The 27663-nt window shown below is 34.9% G+C and overlaps 1 protein-coding gene across 7 annotated transcripts in view; it reads right to left on the reverse strand.

Moving 5' to 3' along the window:
• CDH12 (cadherin 12) overlaps positions 1 to 27663 on the reverse strand; it is a 1137841-nt gene that overhangs the window by 63388 nt on the left and 1046790 nt on the right. For all 7 annotated transcript variants that reach the window (XM_054489194.1, XM_063664679.1, XM_063664682.1 and 4 more), the window contains one exon: positions 11604 to 11791. In XM_054489194.1, the coding sequence (XP_054345169.1) occupies positions 11604 to 11791 (188 nt within the window). The remainder of the gene's footprint in view (positions 1 to 11603; positions 11792 to 27663) is intronic.

The raw sequence follows: 27663 nt of genomic DNA on the forward strand, positions 1-27663 counted from the left end.
TTGATTACACACTACTGTTATCTGGATAATCTTGATTCTCTACAGGTAACTCCTTTTCAAGCCAGACATGAAAGGAGAATTTTGAAACCTTTAAAAGAGATGAGATGTATTCCGTGCCTTTTAAGAACCCCTCACCTATCACAGCAGGCAAATATCTGGTTGTCAGGGAGACAGAGTAAGATAAAAGAATCCTGTACTACAGATTTTTTGCAACTGAAAACTTATAGCCTGTAGTGATCAAAGAACTAAAGAAAATTGTAAGAGAAATGCCACCATAGTATCCTAGGTGGACTTACTTCTTCGTGCCCCTGACCTTTAGGCAATCCCATTTTACAAAATGGTATATAGCTCAGAAAGGGCAAAGAGAATCAGCAGTGATCTCTCTCTAATTGACTTTACCTACACATCTGACTGACTACCCTCCATTTTTTTGGGGGAATGAACTTTAGTTTCTAAAAATTCCAGCATTTGAAATAAATATAGAATAAATAGGATTACTTCCAGTGCCAGAAAATAAGAATCAATTCTATGATAGATATACATTATTGTGAGGTTGAACTAATTTATCTCTTGCACAATAAATAGAAAACTTTGTGGCATTGCTTGGAGCCCATTTAATGGTTATGAACCTCTTTAAAGGGAAGAAATGATTGACTAAAGAGAATTTAGTTGAGCAGTTTCTTTCTCTTTAGGTTGTTTCTATAAGGGAAGATTAGTGGCACCAGAATGTTCAGGAAAACAATTCATCTAATCGAGTTGTGCAGTAAGAACCGCCAACTATAGAGAAATGAAATATGATATACTCAATTGCTCTTCAGAGACTCAAGGGAGGAATTGGGGAAGGGGGGAATTTTGCTTCTTTGTTTTTTGCCACTGAAGGAAATAAAAAATATTTTACCCCTAATATATTTCTCTGATGTATTTTGAAATGTCTGCCACAGGGCCAGAAAATATAAGTGGCCTTGCAAAGCTGTCTTTTGTGGGAGAAAAATTGCATCTGTAAAGAATTCCCATTAATGTAGGCAGGTCTTTTCTATGCCTTTCCCAGACCTAGGAGCCAATAAGAGCCTGACAATTTTAAAAGTCTGAAAATAAATAGCTATCATCTATTTTCACTGAGGGAGGTTTCATTTACATAACAAGTGGCTTTGCTAGCCAAGCCACTTCCTTTCTCCCTCTCATAACCTTTCTTGCCACTAAACGTGATTTACCAAGACAACCTGGTTTTGTCCATGTTCTGGGCCACCATTCTTTCTGTAACCTTAAGATGGTGATTAGATTCTGTAACTTATTGGGAAATTGGGTCTTCATTCTGAAGGCACCTGTGTATACACGTTAAATAATTTGTTTGCCTTTTCTCCTATTAATCAATCTGCCTCATGTCAGTAATTTTTCAGCAAACCTTTTGTGGCCCAAGAGCCTATATCTCCCACACTGAAAACACCTTGGCAAAGATTATGACAGTGAGGGAAGTCTAGCATGATGTACTCCATCTTGCTTCTAGCCTCACAGGCTGGCAATCTTGGCTCATTCCCCAGCATAGCCCAAGCTAACTATGGAATTTAGTTTATACTTTAACTTTGAACCAAGGACGATAGTAGTCCCTCCCTATAACTGATCCCCTCCTTGTTCCTGGGCCAAAACCACGTTTGCAAAACTAAAGAAAGGCCACAAGATTAGGATTATGATAGTGGCCTGAATTCTGCTAAAACATAGGTAGTTTCTATAATCTCTTACTGCTCAGAAATCATGTGAACAGAGGTCACAAGATTTGTAACTTCCCTAATTGCTCCTACAGATAACATCACTATTGCAGAATCTAAGATTGGTCTTTTGAAATGTTTTTCACTCTAACCCCACCCAGATTTGTGGCATTGACTCAACCAGTCCTATGGCTCCCTACCCAGAGAGGGACTCAGCATGGGGGGACTATATTTTACATCCTTATGATGACATCCCAACCAATCAGCAGCACCCATTTGCTAGTCTCTTGCCCACCTAACTATCCTTGGAAAACCTTAACCTCTGGGCCTTCAGGGAGACTGATCTGAGTAACAACTCTGTCTTCCACATGGCTAGCCTAGTGTCAGGTAAGCTCTTTACTGCAGTACCGTGGTCTTAGAGAATTGGTTTTGTCTGTGCAATGGGCAGGAAGAGCCCATTGGGCTATTACAGCACTACTTTCTCTGTTCTTACATTGCTGAAGTCCAGGTCACAAAAAACTAAATGAAATGTTAAGTGCCAAAAGGTTTCCTCATTTCAAAGGGAAATAAGCAATTTTTTGGCATAAATTGTAAGAGAATAGCTGCCTGGGCTCTTCCAGGGCTCCTCATGCTTTCAGATAATGTTGAGTGGAAATGCATAGCTATGGTTATAGATATTTTGAGGAATTTGAAAAAATGATAGCTGCAGCAGGCAGAATTCTAAGATGCTCCCAATATTCCTGCCCCCAATGACCTATACTCTGTGTGCAATGACTCTGCCATTCATTGTGTGAGAGGCCTGTGAATTAAATGACATCTCGCTCACATAAACTTATTAAGTTTTATGGAAAAATAAGTTGTGCAGATATAATTAGGGTCCCTAATCACTTGACACTGAGTTAATTAGGGAGATTTTACTTGAGAGGTGTGATCTAACCAGGAGACCCCTTAAAAGAAAGGGGTGATGCAGATGTTTTTCGCCCTGCCTTATAAGAAGTAAATTTGTCATTATAGGAGATTATGTGGCAAGTGGCAAGCACTCAAGGGGTGCCTGTGGGAAATGAAACCTGATATTTGGCAAGAGCTAACAACATTGTCATAACAGTCACAAGGAAGCAGTGACTACCACAAAAACAAAGCAAATATACAACAGTAATACAAAACAAACAGCCACAAGGAACTGGCTCTGCTAGGAACCACTAAGGTTACAAAAGACTCCAAGGCTCAGATTGCATCATAGCCCCAATCACGCCTTGATTTCCGCCCAAAAGGCCCTGAGCAAAGGAACCAGTTATGCCATATTATGACTCACTGTAGCTGTGGTTTTGTCCCTCTTTACTTTTTACTCTTCTGTATTACTTCAATTTTTATAGTAAGCCTATATTATTTTTACCAACACAGTAAAGCCATCACTTTTAGGAAAATATGTCCTTGAGTGATAAGGCTCTACACTCTCAATTATCTAGTAGGTCTTAATAGGCAATGGGAAGGAGTACTGTCAATGAACGCAAATGATCCGAGGATGTAGGCTTATCTGAAACAGACTAGATTCTTTCTAAGACAAGCAGTTAGAAAACAGATTTATGCCAGGCTGAACCAGGATGCACAGACACTAGGAGCAAGCTCTTATAAATAGGTTTATTACACTAGGTTGAACAATAAAGATAAGATGTTCAGAACAAGCATCATTTTAATGAAAAAACAGGTTTCCTAAACCTTAGTTTTATGATCAATATTGTAGTCAATTCTTGTCTGGGAAGAGATGTGGGAGAGTTTATGCATATCTCATCATCATTGACAAAAGGTTGCAACTCAATATTTTATATAAAAAAGCTTGTATTTGATGAACAAAAGTTGCCACTATATCAGGTGAGAATGTCCCTGTTACAAAGGGAAAAACAATGAAATGTAGTAAGTTTTGAAATGTAGATTTTAGTTTGGACAAAATTTCAACACCATTTGTTAGAAAATTAATAATTATAAGCTTATAAGAAAGATAGAATTAATAGGCAAAAAGTGTTTATAAACAAAAATATTTAAATGAAGAAACATCCATTTTATATAACTTAAAAATATTTGTAACAAAACTATTTATTAGAAATGCACTTAATTTTTCTGTGGACAAGTTGTTACTATAGTGTTTTGCAACTCTGCAAAATTTTCATAGTTTTAACAAATTATCTTAAGAATCATGGTCATTATAGTAATGCCTGTATTTTAGTGGCAATTTTTGGAATAAATTTAGTAACCAAGATTAAAAAACAAACAAACAATACAAAACAAAAAAGAATTGCAAGAAACTCTAGTGCTTCTAGACATAGGTTTTTAGTGATATTTCCCCTAAAAACTTACAGAGGGTTTCATCACATATTATAAATGCTGAAATAAAATATATGTGTCATACACACATACAGTATAAATCGTGACTATTGGGGAGGCCAATTATCTTTTCTAACATGCATTGTTGTACACAATAATTGGAAGTATACTCTTTCTAAACATATACTACGATTTACAGCAAGCTGTGTGACTTTGAAAAATCATCTTCCTTCTTTGAGCTTCAGGTTTCCTATTTGCAGAATCAGTAAAACATATTTTTCTAAATTATTTGCAAAAAGTTCCAAACTTTACATGCTATATGAGTAAAAAGAAAAATAATGCATCAGAAATGAAAACAGTAAACCAACAGAAGATATTTGTTCTTTTAGTTGACAACAATTTTAAACATCTTACATATTTCAGGCATTTCCTTTACTGATGGGGAAATAAACACAGATATGGAAAAGTGCCTCCACGGGCTGAAAATATAGTAGGAGGAATCAGTTGTATTTTCAATATGAGAACCACGTAAGTATCATAGATGCTTTGACAGAAATGTTGACATCTGGGGACAAAATAAAGGAGTGATCAACTTTGCCTGAGGGACTCTAGGAGGCCTTTGTTGAGAAGCAACGGAGAAAAAAATGTTAAAGAACGTATAAGAATTCATGAAGATACTTATATAGGACAGGGAGTTCTATGCAGAAGGAGGAGAACCACAATACCATTGGTAGACATCGCAATGAATTTGCTGTACTTTGAATGTAGCTTGTGCATATGAGCATGCACGTATATGTGTGTGTGTGCAGAAGATAGTAATAGAAAATGCACTCTTTGATCTTTATCTTTCTATCAATAGGACCAGAAACTGACTTAAGTAAGATGAACATGTTTCTATCTAAATGTCTAAATAGATTTCTTTCATTCCCCCATGAATAAAAAGATTAGTTGGAGGAAAATAACATGTGAGGCTGGGAAAATAGCCATTGCAGCGGCAAAAAGGAGTCAGGAAGAGTATTTTATGGCAAATTTATAGGTGGAGAAAGGAAAATTTTAACCTGAGTTCTGGAAAAATCAGCAACTAACCTTTGTGCCCTATTTGGCAAGGGGACGTCAATAGGAATGGAAGAGGCATTAGAAAAATCATAGATTTTTGCTTTAAGAAACTGGAAAGGAGAAAACATGAGCAGTCAGACTTTTGTTGGGAGCAAAGAAAGAACTCAGCTTTAGACAGTGAGTTTGAAAAGTCTATAGCATGTGCAGTTAGAACTGTCTACAAGACTGTAGAAAAATCTGCAGTGGTTACGTTGATTTGGGGCTAAGTTACAGTTGATGAGACTTTAGGGAAACTAGGTAAGGCATTACGAAAGAAGGTGAAGACAAATATTTAGAAAAACAGAAACATAATATTTATAGAAATAACAGCATTCACGTGTTTTTTCTTTAATTAGGTACATTAGTGTGGCTAAAGATAGCATTATCTTAAAATGAAACTGAGGCATATATGTTTGGCTATGTAAAAAATTCCGAATTTTATTATCATTTTGTTCTTAAGAGTTATTCAAAAATTAACCACATGATGGTGCTATGCTACCAAATCATATGACGTGAACTCATTTGTTAAGTGTGAAAAAAGAAAAAGAGTTTTACTGATTAACGGGTAAGTATATATGCTCAGTGGGACCAACTGGCACCTTAGCCTATTTGTTAAAAGGCTCCTTGTGAAGAGTAATATCACTTATCTCATATGTTTTTAAGGAAAAAGGAAAATTCTGCTTTGGATTTTATGTGATCACACAGTTATGTTAATTTGAAACAAACTAATATTGCCAGGTAACATCAAAATGTTAAGCGCTGTTTTTAATTCCAAAAAAGCTTTACTTTTAAAAAATAAATAGGAAATCACTTCACTCTTCATTTTAAACAGTTTCTAAGACAAGCTTTTGTAGAAATGGTAGAGAACTGTTTGAAAAATTATACAGGATATTAAATTATTATTTTGGATAACTTAAGTATTCACTTAATTATTTTAATTATTTAAATTTTGCAATCACTTTGGAGAAAATTCAAGTGCTTCTATAACCATATTTAGATTTTGAGTCCTTGAAAACTTTTAATGCATGTAACTTACTATTCATATTTATATATAAGAAGTATATATTTTATTCCCATTTATTCAGTAGCAAAAAAACACTAGTGACTAAACACAAATTTCATTTAGGTTTTCACTAAGAATGAAGTCATTGAATTTTAAAACTCTTATTCTGTCATTGTAAATGTAGCTCACCTCCTAATTTCTAGACAATTTGAATTTTTAAAAAACTTTATTCTGATTTTATTAGTGTTTTATTGCTATAATACCCAACACCATATAGGACAAGTTTTTTTTTTGTTTTTTTTTATAGTTTTCTCAGAGTGGTAGGATGTGAGGGTGGAATAAAAGCAGTTTTTATTTTGTTTTGTTTTGTTTTGTTTTGTTTTACCAATATCTTATGCCTTGGAGCAATTTATAAAGCTTCATAATGTTCTTCTGAATTCAAAGTGTCACAGTGAAATGGCATTCTGTCACAGGGCTCCTAAAGTGAATCAAAGTTAAGGTTAATAAATAAAAATGCCTTTCTTCAGTCTTCTCAGTTCATCTAAACCTGACCATCATTTTTGTTTCCTCAAGCCCTCCCTCTACACAGGAAATAGACAGAGGAGAAAATAGTGAAAGAAAAGCAAATAAAAGATTTTGAAGATAAAACAGTAATAACAATATGTGCTTCAGATCATTAGCATTTTAATGTATTCTTAAGTGCATTAAAAAAAGAAAAACTCTGAAAACAAAGCATATCATGCCTCATTCCTCTATTGCAGCTCAAAATCTGTTAGCTAAAAAATTAAAATAACTGGTGTTTAAAAAGGACTACATATTCAAATGTAGAATATATATTTGGAACTTTCTAAATGCATTTAGTATACTTAAAATGTAATTTCTCTATGAATCTGATTTTATATCAGAATTCTTGTATTGCAATATTGAAGAGAAAACCTTAACAAATAATTTAAGATCATTCTGGATCTGCAACACTACTGTTGATGTTTACATACACAGTTATTGAGATACACCTAATTCTTTAAGGATTCCTAATGATAATTGCAAGATAAAGTTTTCTGAGAAATTATTGAATGTATGCTTGAGTATAGTACTATTTTACAGTCTTTACCCAAAAGCATTCTGTATTTAAAAAATTGTTCTAGTGTTTCAATTGATTTTGAATTTTTAGGGGCTTTATTCAATAAGATATTTTCTCATATTTTTATCAAGTCATACTACCATGTTTAATTGAGTAACGTATCTATGTACATGTGCGTGTACAAACACAATACACAATACAATATATACAATAGATAGGTGGATAGTTTTTAAGTTTCATTACAAAAATGTCCTCCTGAGTTATTTTTCAAAGATTCAATAGATGTAGGGTGCAGGCTACAATTTTCTTTCTAATAGAACACTAGGTTAGCACAGGGGATTGCCTCTAGTGGATCCGTATTTAGAGATGAAAGCAAATTACAACACAGAAAGAAAATCCATGTGTTTTATTAAGTTCTGAAGTCCTCAATTGCTTGGTGTAATTTACCAGATGATGATAATATTTGTACAAATATGTTTTGGCTGTTCCTTTAAAATTTATTTAGAATCTCACAATCTCTCACCATCTCTGTTGCTATACCATCACGTTCCACATTTCTGTCTGTTTCCCGGCTTACTTCTATGGTCTCTTAACTGAGCTATTGCTCTCATTATTTCCTAGTTATTATTCTCTTAAGACAACCAGAGTCACTTGGGTCTACAAGAGTAAGGTGAGGCCAGGTGTGGTGGCGCATGCCTGTAATCCCAGCCCTTTGAGAGGCCAAGGCGGGTGGATCACCTGAGGTCAGGAGTTCAAGACCAGCCTGACCAACATGGTGAAACCCCATCTCTACTAAAAATACAAAAACTTAGCCAGGCGTGTTGGCAGGCACCTGTAATCCCAGCTACTTGGGAGGCTGAGGCAGGAGAATCGCTTGAACCCGGGAGACAGAGGTTGCAGTGAGCCGAGATCCCTCCATTGCACTCCAGCCTGGGCAACAAGAGCAAAACTCCCTATCAAAAAAAAAAACAAATAAATAAATAAAAATAAATAAAAGAGTAAAAGTGATCTAGATCTACACTCACATGGGCTCTCTATATCGTGATCTGTTAGTAATTCAAAATCTTTGCCTGGTCTACAAGGCTCTCCCTGGCAAGCCAGTCATCTCTGGCTAAGGCCCTCTTCCTTCACTGCATTCCAGCCCCACTGGCCTTCTTGGCTTGTATACTCCCAATTCAGAGATTTTGAAATTGCTGCTCAAACTCACATCACCCAAGTACCACACGGTCAGGTTTTTGCTCATATTCCCTTCTAATACAGAAGTCTTTTTTTTTTTAATTTTTCACCTCACTGTAGGATACCCTCCACCCTCCACATGCCTTTTACCCTTTCATCCTGCTTTAAGTCTTTCTAGCTTGAATTCATCACTGCTGAAAGTGATTTATAATTTGGTTTTTTATCTTCTGATGTCCTCAGTTGAATGGAAGCTGTATGAGTGCGGGGAGTGTGTCTGTTGAGTTCACTGCCCTATCTCCATAGTGGAGTCTGGAAAACAGTGGCTGCTTCCAAAATACCTGTTGAATGAACTAGTGAAAGTTATGGACATTGAGCTTTACTTAGATAATGAATTTCAGGCCAGTAAAATGGACAACAATGATTCATCCACCACAGGAGAAAAGAGAAGAGTGTGTGTGTTTTTCTTATTTGCAGATATACTTTCAAGATTATCTACCCTACCTAAATCTATTTTAATAAAGGTATTATATAATTTTGCATATCTCAATTTTAATCCAGTTAAGAACTATAAAAATTCTAAATAAATTAAACACAATAAATACACAAAATAAATAACATGACTTATTCTCTGTAGATCTTTCATAATGAAAAAGGCAGATATGTTCTTGTTGCTTTCATGATAGTTGAACTTATATAACTGAATGATTACTTTCAAAGATTAATATGTTTTGATATAATAAGATAAAGGACTATTATTAAACCACACCTTTTTCAATTGTGTTAAAAATAAATAAGAATGACATACATTTTTCTAGATTGACATCTAGACATTGATTACTTATTGGTATACAAGGTAAATATGTGTAAATAAAAATGAAAATATAAACATAAAACTATGTGTGTGAATATAAAATATAGTTATAATAATTAAATATAAATAAGTTTACAAACAAGTATATATAATATATATCTAGAATTGAATCTTTTGTACCTTAATTTTACTTTGGAAGTATACTTAATTTTATATTTAAATATTATGACTTCTTAATTTAAAATATTTTTTATATTATTAATGATTTTTATTTGTTCCATTTGAATAGATGTTTGTAGCCCATTTAAATGCGATTTATTTGTTGGAGACTTTCTTACGGAAAAAATTAAGTGAGAAGACTTTACATTGATTTGGGACTGAAAGAAAAAGAGAAAAACAAACTAAATAACAATAAAGGAGTAAAGTTGATAAGAATTTGACATATTTTTCTAAGTGTACTTTGCAAATTTAACATAAATGCTTAATTTAATAGAGTGGGATCATGTGGGTTCATTTCTAGACTAAGCATAATTTTTGCACAATATTAGAAATAAAACTATGATAATCTATTTGAAAAATGTATTTCTTTTTAAGAGTATTTTCATTACCAAATATATTTCTTCCTTGTTAAAATTCAGAGTTCCTGAGCAAATATGTGAGACTGATTAATGGAACTAAATACAAAGTATTTATTCTGGTTAAAATAATTACAATGAGTAAATGAGTATTGTATACTGCAGTTTGGGGTATATTCTTCAAAATTCTTCAAAATAGAGTGTGTTTTGTAGAAGGGGAGGAAATGGCTGAACTAAATGAGCTTCACTTTTCTGCTTTTATTTTGTTATTGGAAATTCCTATCATTTGCCTCATTATTATGGAAAAAATCTGCACACCTTAAATGCCATTATAATTTTTCTTTCTCACATTAACAGACTCCTTCATGTCACCACCCAACAAAAGACAAAACTACATACACTGTAAATAATAATTTCTTCCTAATATTTCAACTAATTTTGCCCTCTGCAATCCTCTTTGGCTCTAATCCGTATGTCAACACTAAACAGCTTCCCAGCACAGTCTGTCTTTCTCTCTCTCTCTGTTTCTTGGTAATTCTTTTTTACTTCCCTCCTTATAGCTCTCTCATGTCCATTACTGGCCTTTCACATTTCTTCTACTTCTCAGGTGATTAGAGCTTACACACATCAGTATGCCTCCACTGTAATATCAACCAACATTGTGGTGAATTAGATATTTATATCTTCAGAAGAGCCATAAAAAGGCTCAATATCAAGACTGGTGGGGTTAGAGTTACTTCTCGATCTTGTTTTTAAATTAATCTTTTCTCTATATTTATAGTAATAAAAAATTAGGTTACAATTAAACTCTGGTAAGAATCTTTTTTAAATGATGTCATCAAATTATCAGGCCTAACTGTTCAACATAAAATATGCAATAGTTGAATCACAGAATAATAGCACCTGTAGAAGTAAATACTCAGCATCACTAGGTCTTTTTTTTTTTTTTTAATTTACAATAGAGTTGACTCTTGAGCAACACAGGTTTGAACTGTGCAGGGCCACTTATATGTGGATTTTCCTCTGCCTCTGCCATCCCTGAGTCAGCAATACCAGCCCCTCCTCTTCCTCCTTCTCTTCAGCCTACTCAATGTGAAGATGATGAGGATAAAGACCTTTATGATGATCCACTAACACTTAACAAATAGTAAATATATTTCCTTTTCCTTATGATTTTCTTAAGAACATTTTCTCCTCTCTAGCTTACTTTATTGTAAGAATACAGTATATACGGCCGGGTGTGGTGGCTTACGCCTGTAACCCAGCACTTTTGGGAGGCCAAGGCGGGTAGATCACGAGGTCAGGAGTTCGAGACCAGCCAGACCAACATGGTGAAATCCCGTCTCTACTAAAAATACAAAAACTAGCCAGGCGTGGTGGTGCACATCTGTAATCCCAGCTACTCAGGAGTCTGAGGCAGGAGAGTCCCTTGAAACCAGGATGCAGAGGTTGCAGTGAGCCAACATCTCACCACTGCACTCCACCAGCCTGGGTGATGGAGCGTGACTCCATCTCACAAAAAAAAAAAAAAAAAAAAAAAGAATACAGTATATACTATGTATAACATACAAAATATGTGTCAAATGTTTATGTGATTGGCAAAGCTTCTGGTCAAGAGTAACCTACTAGTACTGAAATTTTGGAGGATCCAAAAGATACATGCAGATTTTTGACTGCATGGAGTATCAGTACCCCAACTCCCACATTGTTCAAGGGTCAACTCTATTGCTAATTGAAGGAAAATTAAAATTACTTGTCATTTTCAATATTTATTTTTATCTTCTTTAATTATTATTTAGTACTCAACTGTCCAAACATTTGTCTATGTTAGTCTATATACCTTTTTCAATTTGATGACTCCCTCTTGTGTGTCCTCATCTGTGATGATGTCAAACAAATTTCCCCCATCTCCTGGAACAATATTGTATTCAATTTCTGCATTTTGTCCAAAATCAGGATCCACAGCTCTTATTCTTCCAATAGCTGAGCCAATAGGGGAAGACTCAGGAACTTTCAGGTGGAAGATGCCTGATAAGACATATAAAATTCGTATTGACAGTGGGGTTAGTAAGAGATGTAGTAAGATTACAAGGCTTGAAAAATAGAGTCTACTGAAAGTAAATCACATTTAGAACATTATAGTGCAAAATGAAAAGGCAATTTTCTGTCAAGTTAAGGATTATGATTAGGAGTAATAACTTCACTTTTCAATATGTGCTGCTCTAGAATCTTAATTGGGCATTATAAATAGTAGAGAATGCTAAAGTTAAATTATTAGCAGGACTTGTTTTACACACTTATATGGCATAAAAGTGTACCACATATCAAATGGGAGGGTGGGACTATTCATGAAATTAATTGGTACTAATACTACAGGTTGCAAGACATAGGTAAAAAGTTATAGATACTACAGGTTGCAAGACATAGATAAAAAGTTATAGATACTTAAACGATAGATAGATAGACAGATAGATATAGAAAGTTGAGGTTATATTTCCTAAAACTAATGACTTCAATAAGTATACATCATTAAACTAAAAATAACCTGTAAAATGATAATCTGTATAGTTAATCAAAATTCTAGTCGATGATATATTGAAATATAGTCTATTATAGACTAAGATTCAGCTTATATTTAGTAAATTTTAATTTGTCACCTTTCTATATACTTTTACTGATATTTTAAAAATCATAAAGTTCTGTCTTCTGAAGTTTTTTTAATAGCATTAAGAAAGAAAAAAAGTAAAATGCTTATTTTTACCACCAGGTGGAGCATTTATATTACTATGAAATTTATACTGAATCAGCAAAACTTAGATAAAACATTTCAGAATCATGGAAGATTGCAATACTCTACAAAAAAATAAAAAAAACATAGACATTATTTTAAGGTTTTGTAGAATTTTTAAAAGTCTGACACACAAGAAAGATATAATGCATGCTCTTTTACTGACATTTCATTAAAGCAAATATTAATGGGCTTAACAACAGTCTGTTCAAATTAAAATGAGGAAAGGAAATGAGAGAAAATAAAAATTAGGAAACAAAACTAAACACAAAAATCTAAAGTTTCCATTTTGATGTTGGAGTTCCACTTTCAATTTCTCTTACTGGATTTAGAATGGCTCTTTCCCATGGGTAAATCAGCCATGGTGATTCATTCGTTTTAGAATTTTAGTTACATTTATGGAAAATAAATTAAGAAGTTACTATAAATGTCTGTTGCATAGGGAAGTTCATTTAAAAATCACGTTACAGTATTACAGTTATTTTCTCCAGGAAGGTGTGAGAAAAAAATCAATCACATCTTGTAGAGATTCTGCCAGATATTTTCTTTTTGATTTCCAATTATTTTTTGAGGTCCTGTAGTTCTTTCACAATCAGTTTCAAAACTTGGTAATTTTATTAGCATGGGCGGCAGTTAAATCTCCCTTCTTCCCTCCTTCCCCCAGAAAATGATATCTACCATCTATCTTGAATATGCAGATCAGCCGTATTTAAATCCAACATATTATCTCCATGGAACGTATATGTGATTTGGTCTCAAGATAGCTAAATACTCAATTAAAGTTTGTTTTTTTTTTACATATAAGACAAAATGATACTTTACAGTGGTCCATAAGAATTATATTTAAATAATTAGCTTAGTTAATTCATAGTATATCTGCCTTCAAAGAGGGTATGAGGAGTCTTTCTAAAAAATGCACTTAAAAGTTTAAATAAATAAAAAAATAAACATTATAGACCTAACAACAACAACAAAAAACTCCTTCCAAGTCACAATGCTAAAGTGTTACATAGATATTATGAAGAAATCTCAGTTAAGGAAAGTCACATTAATTGATCAAAGTAGTAACTTCTCATAGGCTAGGATTATTGTTTTATTTTTATTTCCTAAGCACTTAACATAGTAGCTGTCATTTAGGGATGCTTAATGTTTGCTGAACTTAAAGCAGTGATTGAACTGGAGGCAATCAAATCAAAGAAGAAAAACAAAAGAATGGGTTACATTGCATTCCTATTTTCTACCAGAAGGATAAAGCCAGATATTCAAGAGGAATCTATCTGATTTCAAATAGCCTTAATTACGTAAGCAGAATCTATCTTGGCTTTTGGAACTACTTTTTTTACAGCATAAATATTTCTTAATAGATAAATTAAACCCTGATCCTAGTGAGGCACTCCTGAGGTATTAGGAAATATGAGGGTCCCTGAACTTCTGTTTAATGAGGCAAGAAAACATGTGAAAAAGTTATTACAGTTGTACTAAACCTAAGGACAAATTCCAAAGAAAAAGGGCAAGGCACAGAACGTATAATTTTTCATTTTCCTTTTTTTCTTCTAAAACGCCCATTAAATGGAAATACGATTTATCAGAAACTGTGTTTGTATCTTTTGCCTCTTGTGTGATTGTGATGAAGTATCTGAGGAACATCAAAAACTTTCAATTCACAGTACGATTGGTCGTAGTCCAAACTCGTGGCTCATAAATGAGTGTTAGAAATAGTCTAATTTTTTTTTCTAATAAAAGAGAGAAATAGAGGTCGATGTTGAATAGTGTACTAGAAATCTTTCTTGATTAGGACATTTAATTTAGTAGGAAACTTAGGGGTAAGAAAATAACTGAACAAGTGTTCAGAGAGATAGGGAGCCGTCAAATATAGTGGATTTCAAACTTCAAATGTGGCCGGCAGTGGGAGTGGTAAGGGTGAAACAGTGAAAGTCATAAGGCGAGGAGTAGTATGAGAATTTTCGGAACACATGTGCATCTCACTTAAAGGGCTGGGGACGTTTCTGCTTATTCCATCCAATCCATTCAATGAGAGCCAGTTCAAGTTACATATTAGGTTTATGAGTTAGCTTTACATTTACATTTGGATGGTTAAAAGCAAAAGTAAAGGAAATTACACATCGATGAAAATGATAGAGCCTGGAGTCCTCTCTAACGGATTATGGTTAGTGAAGGTGAAGAGTTTAGTCAGAGTTGAGATCCTCCAATATGGGGGAAAAAAATAAAGCAATGAATGGTATTCCAAAGGGCATCGGATAATTCAAACTGCAGGTGAAAGAGCCCCCTTTTCAAGACAATATGCTGAGATACGAACTTTATGTCTTATAAAAGAACATTTTGTGGGGCTAGTAACAATAAATGTAAAGACAGCTATTCTTTGTAGTATTCTATCAATTTAAGTTAAATAGGGTGTTTTGTTTTAAGTTGTCAGCATAGAGAATGCCAACAAATTCCATTTTTATCTAATGGCATTGAAAAACTTGTGATAAATTTAAATAATAGAATTGTCCAATAGTGATTGATTTACTAGCATTCCACTAACATGCACCCCTTCAAAATTAAGATAAAATAAAAGTAAACCAATGATTCACCACTTACTTTTTTTGTGCGTTAAGTTTTAGTGCATGTGAAATGCAAATGTACAGAGCAATGGATTTTCTACTCTTTACATAGCAGACATACATTTTAGTAAGGTGGAAGACACATTCATTAAGACGTGTTTCTTAATAAAATATTACAGCTGGTAATAAAGTCTGCAGAATATGGAACAAGTCAGAGAAACTATGCATTTGTCATGTCAGATTGTTTAGGTTCTGTCGGTTTATTTCCAATGACTTGACATTTTATCATGTCTGGAATCTCAACAGCAATAAAGCTGAGGTCATTCAGATTAATTCAAAACTGTGAAGTAATCTTCAGCTATGCCAAAGTTGGATCGCTCATGATGTACTGTGTAATTACACTGCCATCGTCTTCCAGGCATCCTACTTTTGATGCATATGAAACATCTTAATGGCACTACCTGTACCACAAAAATTGAGAAATAAAACAGGTGACAAGAGATTGTCCGCAGTCAATAAAAATATATATTTACATATTCATCAAATATACCTATTATGCTTAGCCAAAATCTTCATTTTCCCATGGAAAAGGAGGAAATTGCATGCAGTGAACTAATTATAATGATCGTATTCTTAAATATAATATTCCCTGTTAGTTCCAAGAGTAGAAAAAAATCAGGTAGTTATAAGCTAAGTAAGTAACCTCTCAGTAACTATGTCATTTGAAAAGATACTGATTAGGACTTAAAACTGTGTGTTGGCGGGGAGGGGGAGACAGGTAGGGGACATGCATTGCTACTTAAAAAAAAGATGTAAAATAGATTTACCTTCCTTTTTTGTTTATTGCAGGAAATTTCCAGACACTGATGAAAACACCAAAATAAATATATTTACTTGACAAAATATAAATGAAGATCTTTACTTAAAAATAAAGATTATAGGACCTGAACAAATATATTAAGTGAATGAATGATTTTAAAAATACCACAACATTCAATGACACCAATAGCAAGTTAAAAAGAAGATAAAATAATCCATTACAAACTCACTTTTGAAAAACATTTTATTTTATCTTTATGTGACAGTAATTCTAAAGTTACTGAAAAAAAAGGAAGTCAACGTTTAACTGCAAATAAGTCACCTAAATACAAGTAACTAATGTGAATATAATTCATATTTAATAATACGAGAATACTAGAAATATTGGAGGGCTTAAGAACAAATTATTTCAAATTGATGAAAATGTTAAACATTTTTAAAAACTCAAAAACATACACTTGAGACCAACTAAATAGACTATGATTTGAAATATTACATTTCAATTTAAACTTCAAAAAATAAATATAGCACTGAACTATTGATTCAGTAATTGAATTCAAACATTAAATTGTTCAAATGATCCTGCATACTTTTTGTGTGTGAGTGATTTACCTTCTAATGGCTTAGAAATAAAATTTCGTTGTATCAATATTTTATTTTTTAAAATTTCTTAAATATATATCACACAAAATTATTTCACCTTACTTAAGCAACACGAAAAGGAATACAAGTAAACAACATATTGTGTGAGTAAAAAGGAACTTTATAGAAATTGTGTACCTGTAGCTCTGTGACCCTGGGCAAAATATTTTAAACATCCCTCTTTTCCTGATCTTTTAAAATATCTCTCTTTTCCTGATCTGTAAAATTAGTATAACAATATCCACTTTATAGATTTGTTTTTGAAAGTCACTTATACAAAAGTGCATGGAACTCATTCAGTATTATTTATTATTACTAGTTAACTTTATAATATTTGTATAGTCTATATGTATCGTAATTTTTCCTATCAGAATGGCAATAGCCAATAGGAAATCGTCTATAGAGGTGTGGAGATGAAAGAAAGACAGATCTTAAAAGAGTTCTAAAAAGTCATTTTAATTTTAATTGAAATATTTTCCGATATCTTTAAAATTGGAGGATTCAGGAAGAAAAAAGTGTTTTGGTGGTAGAAGAACATTTTATGCCCTCTATTTCCTTAAAAGCCTGAGGCTGTATTTTCAATATCCCCAAATTAAAGTGTCATAGAAATATTGTCCATAAGGAAGAACTATCCTGATAACAAAGCTGGGTTCAAGCTGGATTTTAGTCAAGCATACTAAACATACAGTGAATGGAATCTCTCAGTAATAACAGAAACATCCACTGCTGCTCATTCCCAGGATGAGGCTAGGATGGGCATAGTTTTTTAAGTTTCAAGTATTTGGCACTAGAGCTTCACTTTATTGGTTAAATTACTTCACTTTTGAGATGTTATAATTGCCTATTGTAGATTTTAACTAACCATATACATGAATAAGAATTGCCATGCACACAATATCCATCATATTAACGAATTAAGATTTATAAATTTTCTGTAACAATAGCAATATTTCTTGTCTCCGAACAATGACAAATTTATTCCTGTAAACTTTTTTCTAGTTCTGAGCAGCTAAATGCAATAGAAAAATTTAAGGCTCGATATTAAATTGTCTTTCAAAAATTATCTTTGCATAGTAGATTAATTGCTGAATTTTCCTGTATCTCAGAATATTGATATTTGATTCAATTACACTTTTTAGTGGTCTCCTTCATGGAATGACAAGGAAAAACACACAAACAAAAAGACAAGTGTTTTTCTTGATGGCATTTATGGTCTAGTGGGAGAGAAGTCAATTAAACAATCACACAGAAAAGTAAAATAGCAGAAAAAAACACCAGTGCTCTAAAGGAAAGTTACACAATTCTATTGAATGTTTAAACTGAGAATCTGAGCTGAGACAACATAACACTGGGGTCTGTGAGGTCAGCTAATAGAAAACATTCCAAACAGAAATAACCATATGACTAAGGTGATATGATCACAGTTTCCTCTCTTACCAGTTTGTTTGTTCGATAACTCCCACTGGGACCTATCATCTCTAATGTCAGAAGCACCTCTAGTGTATTAACCTATAGCCTATATAGCTTGGCCATGTCCTTCTGTTGCTGCAATTTGGCAAACCCTAACTCTTGATGATGATAATTATCTTCCTTCTGAAGGAGGAGGGATGGTTTACTGAGGAAAACCATAGAGAAGCAGCTAGATATTACTATAAATTATGATCATTAACTTTGAATGCCCCTTCAAAATTGCTTTAAAAACACACAGATTTGCAAAGGTAGCAGACTACCTTTCTCTGTGACTTCTATTTTGAACTGATCTACTGCCCTCAGAGATCTGCTTAATTACTCATTTTACTACTTCCTTTCTCAGTTGGTAGCCTTGCCTTGTAGTTCACAGAAAAAAACAAAATGATGTTGCATAGGAGATTGCTCAGCTTCCCCAACCTTCAAAGGATCCTACATCAGTGTGACTCATAGTTTGAACAATCATAACATGTAAGATATAATACAAACTTTTTTTTTTATTTGTCTCTCACTCTTCCTTTAGACTTTCTTCTGTCAGGGTATGCTTTGTCTTTTCTTGGGTGAAAACAATGGTGAGTAAATGATGTTTCTTTTCACTATTAAATAATAATCCTATGTTCACTTTAATTCTAAAAACCTAGATTTGGAAGTTAGACATTTCCAATAAATCATATTAACTAGCACATCAATCCATATGCAAAATGAAGACTTCTCCCCTTGGACACCCCACCCACCTCCAAGCCAATTAGAGCGAGCAGCAGATGAGACATTGGATTGGGATCTGGATGGATTAGTGGGCTTTCTCTGTCCAAATTTTAAAATTTTTCTTCATCATCTCCTTTCCTGGGGTGTTTTCACCTTACCATTGGAGGAAGCAAAGCTAGGGGACTGGACTGTTCTTACTTGATGATGTGGTTTTTGCTTCTCTGGAGCTGCACAGTGCACTTGGGGGCAGCTCTTGGAAGTTTCTCTTGCAGCAGCCTCCACACCAACGGCATTGCCTCTGCTTTGATGGACTGTGACCTCAGCCTCCAGATTTCCGGCGACCCTGTCCACATGCAAATTCTCACTTCAAGGAGAATCTCTTTGGCAGGACTTAACATAATGTTGGGTTGGTTTTCTCTTTTGCTTACTCATTTCTTGCCATTCCTTTTGTTATCATACAATTACTTTCCCAAACACAGCCTTTTTCTCTTTTCCTTTCTCTGCTGTTTTCAGGAGATGTTGACTTTCCTCAGCATGAGACGCGTATCATTCCATGAAGTTCCCCCATTTTCTGGGAAAATATATTAGAGTTTATTGTTTGTCTTAGCTAAATGGAAAGCCCCATTCACCAAACTTGAGAGGAGTAGGAAGGACAATCCTACCACTCACTTTTAGTAGACAGGGACTACACATGGCTTTTTCCAAAGAAATCTTCTGCACATAATTTTCCCTCTGCCTTCACGCTCTACAAAACATGCTTTAAAAGACTAACAAAATATTGCCCGGGCTCAGTGGCTCAAGTCTGTAATCCCAGCATTTTGGGAAGCCAAGATGGGCCGATCACTTGAGCTCAGGAGTTTGAGACTGGCCTGGCCAACATGGTGAAACTCCATCTCTACCAAAAATACAAAAATTAGCCGGGTGTGGTAGTGTGTGCCTGTAATCCCAGTTACTTGGGAGCTGAGGCAGGATAATCGCTTGAGACAGGGAGACAGATGTTGCAGTGAGCTGAGATCATGCCACTGCACACCAGCCTGGGGAACAGAGTGAGACTCTATCTCAAAAAAAAAAAAAAAAAAAAAAAAAAGACTAACAAAATACCTCACCATGACTGAAAGCTACAAGAGTCTTAAAAGCATCCTGATATTTCCATTGTAAATTCTGATCTGAGACCATACTCTGCTATGTAGTATCTATTGTATGTTAGCTTTATAGTGCATACTTCAATATTAACCTCTTGTTATAGCTGTAAGCATTCTTTCAATTGAAGTGTCCTTCATCTCCACTTTTTCTTCTTAAACTCCAGCAATTTGTACACATTGTACTATTTTTAGAGAATCTGTTTTCTCTGCACTCAATACTTTCTTCTCAACAGAGATATTCCCAATGAGACACAAACTGCTCATATTTGAGCATCTTAACAAAAATTTTCCCTTGTCCCAAATCTGATTCTAGTTACCCCCATCATTTTCTTTTCCCTTTCCAACAGAACTTTTCCAAGAGAATCACTGTTACCCATGCCTACTTAACATCCACTCCACAAGCAGCCTTACCCTGCTGACTGAACCCATCATTGTGTAGTAAAGAAGTTTCCCCTGAAATATAGTGACTTTCTTGCCACTAAAATCCAGTGGCAATTTCTTAGCAGTGTTCAACACTCTTGGCTATTCCCTGTTTTCTGAAGCACATCTCTTCTGAGACTCTACAATTGTGGTTTTCTGGCACTCTACTGTCATAGTTTCCTCCCACCTTACAGCTCTCTCCTTGCCAGATTCCTTTGTGGAAATTCTTAGAAAAGATCTGGATAAGTCATTCTCAAACTTGGTTGCATTTTGGTATCATCTGGAAAGTTAAACAGTTTTTTAAATGCTTTAGCCCAGGGACCATCCAAAGAGATTTTGTTTAGTTGTTCTGATTTTAGAGCTGCATTTATTAAATTCCCTCCTGTTCTACTTTACAAACGTGGTCAAGAACCATTTTTGCAGGCTATGTTTATTCAGTCTTTCCTTTTCCTAGGTAACTTCATCTCTCCCTTTTGCTTCATTTACTATCATTATGCTAAACATTCTTTTTATTTTAACTCCAGCCTATATTCAGCTTTTGAGTTTTCATACTATACTTCGCAAAATATCATCTTATTCCAAAACATTACTTGGATATCTCCAAGGTGTCTCAGTTTTGACATATTCAAACATGAGATCATAGACTTGCCATGCCTAGATGAAGATTCTACTAGTCACTCTCTCAGCAAGTAGTATTTCCACTTCTCCAGTTCCATGAACTAGAATCTGCTTCTTAGTTAGTAGCAAATCCATTGCTATTGTTGATTATTTTACCTCCTAAAATCACTCGAATCTGTCGACACACTACCATTTTTCACAACGGCCCAGGTCACCACCATCACAGACTCATACTTCTTTTCTGTTACTGCAGATGCCTGCTAACTGGTCTTCTCACATTATTCTCCTCCCCTGGCCTGAGATGTCTTTTCATTCTGCACAGCAAGGATAGAGAGGTCATTTCCATCACTCCTAGGTAAAAACTCATTGTCTTCTTTCATGTAGCAGGGAAATTACCCTTTTAGAAAATCCATGTGTGTCAACATGAAGGAAAGGAAGAAATTTTTAAATAGAAATTGTTCTTTAAGTGGAATAGACGCTTAGTAACAGCAACCACTTATATAGTGCTTCCTATTTTCCAGGCACTTTTCTAAGCACGTTTCCATTATTAACTAATTTTATCTCCACATCAAGACCATGAGATACCTGCTATTATTGTAACTTCCAGTCAGTTATATCCTGGTAAATATTTTAGAACTATATTGGGATAGGGAGAAAAAACAGGTATAAACCCTAATTTTCAGGGTCTGTTCATTGCTGTGGTGTAAGAGGTCCCACCATGACCTATATCAAGCTACTACTGTGATGTCTTGAAAACAGAGTTGAGAAGAAAAAGGCACAATTGATTCTGCTGATCTGGTGGAACCTACTATCAGTCTACAAATGAGCAAGTTGGAGGCTAATGGCCATGAGGTGAGTCAAGCAAGTAGTATCTCTGATTGAAAACATAGTTCCTCATTTTGTCTGCCCAATTCTGTTGACTTGGTTGTGCTGCCTGAAAGTCAACCAAACAGATACAATATTTGGTTGATCCATAAGATCTTTTAAAATTCAGAAAATTCAAAATTCTTAATTTCAGCTAGACTGAGTGATGCAAATTTCAATTTACTGAAGATTGAGTGGATTGGGCACACTTGGGGAAAGTTTCCCTTTTCAGTGATTGGAGAGAAAAATCCATGAAAACATCTTAAAAAAGGGCATTAGGAGATGTGACAGGGTTCTAGAAGGGGATGGGGCACTAAACATAAAATAATTCTGCTACTGCACCCAAGAAAGAAAGGAAAACTTATTACATCTCTTTCTGTTTTTCCAATTCTTCCTTTCTTCTTACAAAGCTCACAACATTAAAGTACAAATTATTACATTTAATACTATAGTTCTACTACTTATTATGTTTAATAAATGCATATCTGCAAAACTAATTGTCCATTGTAACATTATTTTTTAAAGCAAATGCATCAGAAATTCCAACCAATCCAATTCCAAATAGGCTATGGAACAAAACCAACTTATATTACTTAATGATTTTCAGAATAATTGGGGTTTCTGATTCTCCAAAGTATGTATTTTTAACATAAGTGATTTATATAATCACTATTCTTGTTACATAATAATAAACATGATGGAGATTTTGGCACGAGTTCACAACATTTCAAGTGCATCAATAATTTTTCATTGTTATATATTTCATGAAGTACATTTAATATTCTCTTAAAACCTCCATTGAATATTTAAACCTTTGTTTATGCTGTCTTTATCTATGTAATTTCTGATCCATTTAACAATATATGGTAAATGGAAAATTCTCAGTGATACTGCCTATTAACTTTACAAAAATATGCCACAAGCAACACTAAAAGCTTTTTTCATAAATTATAAATAAATTTAACACCTTACAAAATAAGCTTTGAAAAACAATGAATTTCCTTTTTTTTTTTTTTTTTTTTTGAGATGGAGTCTCACTCTGTTGCCCAGGCTGGAGAGCAGTGACAGGATCTCATCTCACTGCAACGTCCACCTTCCGGGTTTAAGCAATTCTCCTGTCTCAGCCTCCCAAGTAGCCGGGGCTACAGTTGCACACCACCACGGCCAGCTAATTTTGTATTTTTAGTAAAGACGGGGTTTCACCATATTGGTCAGGCTAGTCTCGAACTCCTGACCTCAAGTGATCCACCTGCCTCAGCCTCCCAAAGTGCTGAGATTACAGGCGTGAGCCACTGAGCCTGGCCAAAAACGCTGAAAATTTTAAGTTAGCTGGGGATATTTATTTACTCACAAGTTTGACTTCTCACTGGTTTTCTTCTGAGACACAAGGAGAGTAGTCTAAAAAAGATGAAATTTGGTAATGGTCTCTTCCCATGTATATTTTGCTTTGTTTTAGACAAAACTAATTCTTTCAATAACAACCCATTCACCAATTTGCAAATTTGATTTGTGAATATTCCTCATATATTCGTGTATCACATATGGACACAATGGTTTAAATTTTCTGTCTTTTCCTGCATTTTATTTATTTATTTATTTTTTAATTTTTTATTTTTTTATGGTCCAACTTATTTTTTATTGTGGTAAAAGACATGTAACATAAAATTTACCTTCTGAACCACTTTTAAGTGTGCAGTTCAGTAGTGTTAAGTATATTCACGCTGTTATGAAACAGATCTTTAGAACTCTTTTGTCCAGCAAATCTGAAACTCTATACCTATTAAACTTTTGAAAAACTTAACAATGAATCAAATCTTTCCATAATATTGAACACTTTATGATATTAAATATTATTCTCCATATATTATAGTATTATCCATAGAGAGCCACTTTTTTCATCACCACAATTTAAAAAAATGAAGTCCTTATTGTTGAATATTTAGAGTATTTCTTTTTTTTTGTTATTATTATACTTTAAGTTTTAGGGTACATGTGCACAACGTGCAGGTTAGTTACATATGTATACATGTGCCATGCTGGTGTGCTGTACCCATTAACTCGTCATTTAGCATTAGGTATATCTCCTAAAGCTATCCCTCCCCCCTCCCCCCACCCCACAACAGTCCCCAGAGTGTGATGTTCCCCTTCCTGTGTCCATGTGTTCTCATTGTTCAATTCCCACCTATGAGTGAGAACATGTGGTGTTTGGTTTTTTGTCCTTGTGATACTTTACTGAGAATGATGATTTCCAATTTCATCCATGTCCCTACAAAGGACATGAACTCATCATTTTTTATGGCTGCATAGTATTCCATGGTGTATATGTGCCACATTTTCTTAATCTAGTCTATCATTGTTGGACATTTGGGTTGGTTCCAAGTCTTTGCTATTGTGAATAGTGCCGCAATCACAATAAACATACGTGTACTTGTGTTTTTATAGCAGCATGCAATGGCAACAAAAGCCAAAATTGACAAATGGGATGTAATTAAACTAAAGAGCTTCTGCACAGCAAAAGAAACCACCATCAGAGTAAACAGGCAACCTACAAAATCGGAGAAAATTTTCGCAACCTATTCATCTGACAAAGGGCTAATATCCAGAATCTACAATGAACTCCAACAAATTTACAAGAAAAAAACAAACAACCCCATCAAAAAGTGGGCGAAGGACATGAACAGACACTTCTCAAAAGAAGACATTTATGCAGCCAAAAAACACATGAAAAAAATGCTCACCATCACTGGCCATCAGAGAAATGCAAATCAAAACCACAATGAGATACCATCTCACACCAGTTAGAATGGCAATCATTAAAAAGTCAGGAAACAACAGGTGCTGGAGAGGATGTGGAGAAATAGGAACACTTTTACACTGTTGGTGGGACTGTAAACTAGTTCAACCCTTGTGGAAGTCAGTGTGGCGATTCCTCAGGGATCTAGAACTAGAAATACCATTTGACCCAGCCATCCCATTACTGGGTATATACCCAAAGGACTATGAATCATTTTATTTTTTAATATTTTCTATGTCATCCCTGTTTTGTTGCTTTTACCTGAAATGTTTTACTTGTCTACTACTTTACGTATTTCTTTTTTTTATTTTATTATTATTATACTTTTAGGGTACACGTGCACAATGTGCAGGTTAGTTACATCTGTATACATGTGCCGTGCTTGTGTGCTGCACCCATTAACTCATCATTTAGCATTAGGTATATCTCCTAATGCTATCCCTCCCCCCTCCTCCCATCCCACAACAGTCCCCAGAGTGTGATGTTCCCCTTCCCGTGTCCATGTTTTCTCATTGTTCAATTCCCACCTATGAGTGAGAACATGCGGTGTTTGGTTTTTTGTCCTTGTGATAGTTTACTGAGAATGATGATTTCCAATTTCATCCATGTCCCTACAAAGGACATGAACTCATCATTTTTTATGGCTGCATAGTATTCCATGGTGTATATGTGCCACATTTTCTTAATCCAGTCTATCATTGTTGGACATTTGGGTTGGTTCCAAGTCTTTGCTATTGTGAATAGTGCCGCAATAAACATACGTGTGCTTGTGTCTTTATAGCAGCATGATTTATAGTCCTTTGGGTATACACCCAGTAATGGGATGGCTGGGTCAGATGGTATTTCTAGTTCTAGATCCCTGAGGAATCACCACACTGACTTCCACAATGTATAAAATCTATTATTCTTTCAGGGACACCCTAAAGCCATATTTTGATGATTTTTTTTCCTTTTGTCTTTGCAATTTATTTGTTTCACATTTGTATGCTTACAACCCTTGAAATCCTATGTCTTTTTTTGTTTTGTTTTGCAATGGTCTAAGTATTTAGGTATATATTGTTTGTACTCCAAGTAGTGTAAATGTGCATTAACTTGAAAATCTCCCTACCTCTCTGGGCGCAGTGGCTCATGCCCGTAATCCCAGCATTTTGGGAGGCTGAGGCAGGCAGTCACCTGAGGTCAGGAGTTTGAGGCCAGCCTGGCCAACATGGCAAAGCCCCGTCTCTACTAAAAATACAAAAATTAGTCAGGTGTGGTAGTGCTTACCTGTAATCTCAATGACTCAGGAGGGTGAGGCAGGAGAATAGCTTGAACCCAGGAGGTGTAGGCTGCAGTGAGCCAAATCATGCCACTGCACTCCACACTCTAGCCTGGGTGAGAGAGAGAGATTCCATCTCAAAATAAAAAACAAAAAACAAAAAACAAAAACAAAAACCACTCCCTATTTTTACACTAGCTTTTAAAGAGGAGAAATTAAAATTTTATCTTCTTTATGCAGTGCAAAATGAAAATGATATTTTTTTATCCTCTATACTTGCAATGAACGAAACATTATTCATCAAATGATATATTCCCTTGTGTCTGGCATTTGTTAACAAAATATATTTCTTATGTACCAAGTCTTTCGTTTTCATGGTTTTTAGTATTGCTCAGATTCTTGTTAACTTCCATAAAACTACCTTGGAAGTCTCATTTCCTTGTCTATATAATTTCTAAGACCAATAACAAGGCAAATATGAAATAGAGAAATGTAAACCACGTGAAATAAATGGTGACTTTAGGATGCTTTCACATCTGTGACTAAAGTTTGCCGCTGCCGTCAGAAATCTATGTATTAAAGGATTGAGGAGGGTGTGTTTAAAGTTCTCCTCATAACTTCATTCTCCTACCTGGGTTTTCTTATACCCAAGACTTAAATAGAGTTATGTCTTTTTTAATCTGGCTAAGTATATCCATTCTCCAAACCTCATTGATCACTTCTATGTTTTTGTCTCTTAGAAATGTTTCTTTGGGCCTGGTGTGGTGGCTCACACGTGTAATCCCAGCATATTGGGAGGCCGAGGCAGTTGGATCACCTGAGGTCAGGAATTTAAGACCAGCCTGGCCAACATGATGAAACCGCATCTCTACTAAAAATACAAAAATTATCTGGGCCTGTTGGCGGGTGCCTGTAGTCCCAGCTACTTGGGAGGCTGAGGCAAGAGAATCACTTGAACCCAGGAGGTGGAGGTTGCAGTGAGTCAAGATAGCACCATTACACTCCAGACTGGGTGACAAGAGTGAAACTCCTTCTCAAAAAAAAAAAAAAAAAAAAGAAATGCTTCTTTGACTCTCACTTCTCTACTTCTCTTTTGAGGATCCTATATTTTCAACCACCACTTGTTCATCTCCACTCAAGCACGTTGAAAAGAGAAAGAGAGGAAAATATAAGAGGGACAAGGAGAAGGAAAAAATTAAAAATAAACATCTTTACTGTCAGATATTTTAGTTGTATTGATTTACTTAATTCTCCCAGAAGCACAGTATATTATTATGAATATGGCTATATAATTTATAAGCCAAACAGAGCCACTTTTGAGAGTAAAACAAATCAGTATGAGTAATTAATTTGGGGCCATAGGTATAAAATGGAATTATCTCTGGCACACGAGTATAGCTGATCACCCTATTTATTATCTCAGTTTGATTATGTAAAAGCTTTGCATCAGTGAGAGTTTATTCAGGTTATTCAGGCCCCAGTGTGGAAATAGCAGAGCTGTGTTTGCCATCTGTACCTTTCCAAAAGCCTAGGCCCTCTGTGCTTTACAAATCACTTTATAAGCTTAAAAATACTCACAGAGGCCAGGTATGGTGGCTCACACCTCTATTCCCAGCACTTTAGAAGGCTGAGGCGGGTGGATCACGAGGTCAGGAGCTCAAGACCAGCCTGGCCAAGATGGTTAAACCCTGTCTTTACTAAAAATACAAAAAAAATTAGCCGGGCATGGTGGTGGGTGCCTGTAATCCCAGCTACTCGGGAGGCTGAGGCAGAGAATTGCTTGAACCTGGGAGGTGGAGGTTGCAGTAAGTAGAGATGG

The sequence above is a fragment of the Pongo pygmaeus genome, chromosome 4 (genome assembly GCF_028885625.2).
Source record: "Pongo pygmaeus isolate AG05252 chromosome 4, NHGRI_mPonPyg2-v2.0_pri, whole genome shotgun sequence".
NCBI classification, from domain to species: Eukaryota; Metazoa; Chordata; class Mammalia; order Primates; family Hominidae; genus Pongo; species Pongo pygmaeus.